The 4,841-nt window shown below is 39.7% G+C and overlaps 1 protein-coding gene across 1 annotated transcript; it reads left to right on the plus strand.

Annotated features, from left to right (window-relative positions):
• The first annotated feature begins 580 nt into the window (after window positions 1-580).
• LOC110901915 (increased DNA methylation 1-like) lies at window positions 581-2,283 on the plus strand. The gene is made up of 4 exons (XM_022148673.1): window positions 581-680; window positions 1,483-1,804; window positions 1,883-1,969; window positions 2,211-2,283. Exons 1-4 carry the CDS (start codon window positions 581-583, stop codon window positions 2,281-2,283), a joined length of 582 nt encoding a protein of 193 aa, XP_022004365.1.
• The last annotated feature ends 2,558 nt before the right edge of the window (window positions 2,284-4,841 follow it).

The raw sequence follows: 4,841 nt of genomic DNA on the forward strand, positions 1-4,841 counted from the left end.
AGGCACGTGTTCAACACGCTTCCCTTAAAACAAATTCCGAGTCTCCCAAGAGTACTCGTTTTGTTTCCCAGGGTACAACAGCCGGAGCAGCGTACTGCCGGAGAAAGCCTACAACCCGAAGGCTACCTTGAAGAATGCTGGAGAAGATCTTAATTTTTGTAGAGAGAAAGTTGATTGCTGTTGTTGTTGCTGGTTTCTTTCTGAAGTGGGTATGGAGCTGTATTTATACAGCTCCTAGGTTGAAACAGTCAAAATGAATTAAATGAGAGGTTTAAATTGCATTAAACGTCTTCAATGCAATTTAATACGTCATTTAATTCTCAGTCAAAGCCTATTAACTCGTCAGTTACGAAGCTGGACTGAAACTGCCCTGTCATTCAATGCTGGAAGCTTCTGCGCGCGCGCGCGCCCATGCGCGGTGCGCCATGCGGCGTGCGGCCTCTTGGCTCACTGTCGTGCGGCGTGCGGCCTCTTGGCTCACTGCCGTGCGGCGTGCGGCCTCTTGGCTCACTGCCATGCGGCGGTGCGGCCTCTTGGCTCACTGCCGTGCGCGGTGCGGCGGTGCGGCTCAAGTCCGTCCATGCGGCGTGCGGCGGTGCAGCTCAAGTCCGTCCATGCGGCGTGCGGCGGTGCAGCTCAAGTCCGTCCATGCGGCGGTGCGGCGTGCGCCACGTCACCTTGTGAGTCTATACATGCGCGCCACACAGTCGCGCCGTATTGGCTCACTCTGGTGCGCCGCGCACGGCACAGCAGAACCCATGCACCATGCGCCCAACCGCGCGCCTCGTGTACCCGCGCGCGCATGCGCATGACTGCCACGTCATGCGCCGCATCACCTACCACTTGGTCCTTGCAACCCTTGTGCTTCACCACGCGCGCGCGGTCAAAAATACAAAGGCGGCTCTCGGCGATGCGAGCGTGCGAAGTGCAAAGTGCGCCATCAAAGCGCCACATTGCGCCTCATCGCCCACGCCACGCGCGCGCGCGCGAGCGAGCGTGTGCGAGTGCGAGTGCGAGTGCGAGTTAGGGTGCTCCGCACCCTTCGCGAGGACACTAGAGTGTGCTTCCATGAAACAATAAGGATGGAGAGTTCCACCTTAAATACCCATTTAAGTTCCATCTCTCCTCCTATGTGGGACAAGGTGCTACTTTCCCTTTAGTTTCAACATTGAATGTTCCAAACACCCAACTTTGAGCATCGATATCTCATTCATCTTAGCTCGGTTTTGGACGCGGTTTAGTTCGTTGCGAAGCTCTTCCAACATAGAACACAAACCCACAAATAAATACATAAAACCCGCTCATTTTATTATATTTATTTCTAGTCCAAAATAGGAAAAAATTATTTTCCTATATTTGTGAAAAATGCTATTTTCACCTATTTTTCCAACAGCTGTTATAGTTTTCTACTTAAAATTATTTCTCCATTGAACAGATATCTATATTTTACAAATAAGAATACATTATTTTTTTTAAATACAGATCACGTAAGGTGCTCAAACGAGTCTTTAACAATTGACATCAATCGTTTCCCGAGAGCATTTTGTGATAAAAGTTGTCGAAAGGTTCACGAAAAGTTGGAAAGTAAAATTGGAGTGAAACGGGAGCTAGAAGACGGGTTAACATGGACTTTGCTACATAGATTTGATCAAGAACATGGTTCTTATGAGGTTCGAGCATCCAAAAAACTCGAGTGCTACAGCAAGCTCGCGGTTGCATTTAGAATACTAACCGCATGTTTCGAGCCTATAAAAGATCGGCACACTAGGATCGATATGATACGAAATGTGGTGTACAATTGTGGGTGAGTACATGGTGATCAAAAAACAAATTGTAAGCAATTTTCATGACTTGATCATAATCTTGGTGATCACTTATGTAGGTCACATTACCAAAGGATTAATTTTAGTAGATTTTTTACTGGCATACTTGAAAAAGGTGATGAGATTATTGCGGTGGCATCAATCAGGTATAGTTTATATATTTATACCAATGTTTTCATAACCAGACCGGACCATTTACCGGCTATATAACCAGTCTGATTGAGTACTTTTGAACCGCTCGGTTATGGGTCAGACTAGTTGAACAATTCCTATATATAAGACTACCCACTATGGTGACCAAATTGCATAAATGGTTGCCACATGGCAAATAGGACAAAATTGTAGGAAATTATTTTAATTAAATAATTGAAATTGATGGACAACCAGGTTGGTATGGCAACCAATGGTTGCAACCAACAACCAACATAATATTGATTCTTTATTCTTTTCTATTATTTAATTCTATTTCTTTATAATATTTAATTCTTTTTCCTTTTTTTATATAATAAAATTTTAGTTTAGGTTGGGTTGTGATAGTGGATGAAAAATTGGATTGGATTGGGTTGTGTAGTGGAAGAGAGAGAAATTAGTATTTTAATATAAGATTGGGTTGGGTTGGATTGTGATAGTAGATAGTCTAACCACTAGACTGGTAAAACAGCACCGGTTCGGTTATGAAAACATTGGTTTGTAATATATAGAATGTTGGTTTATTGTCATGAAACGTTTTGATCTGTGTTTAGGGTTCATGGGACTAACCTAGCCGAGATACCATTTATAGCAACCGCTGAACCACATAGAAACAAAGGAATGTGTGGCAAACTGTTGCATGGGATTGAATCTGTAAGTCTGTTGATCAAGATCACAATTGACAATAGCCTTTTGTTGTTTCTTGATATCGAGATCGAAAAAAATATGATGATGGTTTGCAGGATCTTCAAGATTTTGGAGTTAGAACTATTGTTATCCCTTCATCATCCGAAACAATTAGGGTTTGGAATGAGAAATATGGTTTTAATCTTCTGAAGGAGGGGATGAAGAAAGAAATCATGAAACTGAACACACTTATGTTTCATGATTGTTTAAGAATGCAGAAGACTATACCAGGTTATCTTAAACTGAATACACTTATGTTTTTGATGGTGATACTCATTTTTTAGTAGTGACATGGACCTGGTATTGGCGTATAATATTTAGGGTTTGGTTATTTGTGTGTGGCGTGACGGAGCCGGTATAGAGGCTGGGCTGGCTCTGATACCATGTAAGATAGCGAAATATTGAATTGATTGATTGTATTCCATTCAATACGGTTACAATATATAGAGAAACCGGCTCGTGAGCTCGATACTAAAACCCTAAATATTATACGCCAATAAAAGGAGGGCTTTAGGCCCCCACTTCCTTATAGCGCCCAAATTCTAAAAGAAAATTAATATATTGGTAGTTTGGGCTGCTTTAAGATAGATGGGCCCTAACTATGTTATCAACTTTGAGCCCAAAAAAAGCTGTCTGGCGTGTCATTACCTATATACGTACCCGTATGTAGGTATGTTACCTTTTTCCAACAAACAACATAGTCATTCACAAGAAATTTTGATCATTGATCAAATATATGTTCATGATGTTTGATAAACTGTTACCGTCTTGCAGAAATACTCGATTTAAACCAGGAACCACCTCACGAGTACTACAAACGGATGGGAAGATATTAATTTTGGTATCTTTTTTACAGTGACAAGATTTAATCTTATAGTTATAATATGTAAACCCAGAAAACTTATATAACGTTATGCTTATTGTGTCATTGTTGATTATAGTTCAGTTAAAATATATTGTCTATATAACAGAATACATGGATTCGGTTTCAAGCCCATCTAATTCTTTTTGTTCGGCAATGGAACCAGAACTTTCTTGGTTGGTGCATTATATATTTCTCGTTTCCACCGAATATAATTAGAGGATCAAACTTATGTATTTTTTATAAAAGAAATTTCTCTAGAATTCAATCAAATGGCTAGAACTCAAATATTCAAAACAAAGCAAATGTTACAATTTTTTTAGAACCCCAAATTTGTTTATAAGGTTTATTTATATACCCAATTGATAAAGACTTTAACTTTCAAGTTTTAAGTTTAAATGCATGTAAACAACTTGTCTAATCTAGAGTTTTGCTAGTTTAGCTTAACAAAGTTTGAGCTTGAGCTTGGCATATATATGATATCTTTATACATTACATTTATACATTCGGGTTTGTGGTGCATGATTCTATTATAAGATAACATGGATAGTGATGTCAATTTGAGTGGTTGTAGAATGATCATGTTGGGTAGATTTTGTTATTGTGCTAGTATGTATTTTTTATTTTATTCATTGGATGTAAGGGTGGAGGGGGCGCCCCCTCTCGCGTACCCTCACATCCACCAATCTCGCATTGCCACATTATTTTTACCCACAACTACTTTAATCCCACAAAAACACTAGCGGTGTATCTCGGTGAGGGTACGTACCCTTTTACTCTATCCACCGATTACACACCCCCCTAAGAGTGGACCCCCACCTCTTTCACCTTCAAAGATTACAAAATAGAACCCGCAAAGGGGTGGCGACAGTGTACCTCGCGCGACGGTACCTACTCTCGAGCCCTTACCCGAAGGCGCCCCTCCACCCTAAGGCCCTCTTAATATATGAAAAAAAAAATTACATTAGATTTGGTTAGAAAATAAATTTTACTTTAACTTTTATTACCAACTACTCTCATAACGTAACCATTTTCTTAATTTTTACTAATCATACCACCTCCCTTCAAATTAAGATTAATACAATTCAAACCTTTTTTTTATTTTAATTTCTGTTGATTAGTTATTTTTTATTATTAAGCTTTTAAAACTTTTTTTAATGTTTTTTGAATAATCTTTGTTATCATTAATATCATAAATTTACCAATACAACACCGTTCGTTCTGGTGTTATAATATGTGTTTTTCTTTTAAGGTGTTACAAAACCTTGACAAACATGATG

Source organism: Helianthus annuus, chromosome 13, assembly GCF_002127325.2.
Source record: "Helianthus annuus cultivar XRQ/B chromosome 13, HanXRQr2.0-SUNRISE, whole genome shotgun sequence".
NCBI classification, from domain to species: Eukaryota; Viridiplantae; Streptophyta; class Magnoliopsida; order Asterales; family Asteraceae; genus Helianthus; species Helianthus annuus.

Coding starts and splice junctions, on each gene's coding strand:
- LOC110901915 (XM_022148673.1), top strand. CDS start 581: ATGCGGCGTGCGGCGGTGCAGCTCAAGTCCGTCCATGCGGCGTGCGGC. Junction 681..1,482: donor GGCGTGCGCCACGTCACCTT/GTGAGTCTATAC, acceptor TTTTAAATACAG/ATCACGTAAGGTGCTCAAAC. Junction 1,970..2,210: donor ATTGCGGTGGCATCAATCAG/GTATAGTTTATA, acceptor ATGGACAACCAG/GTTGGTATGGCAACCAATGG.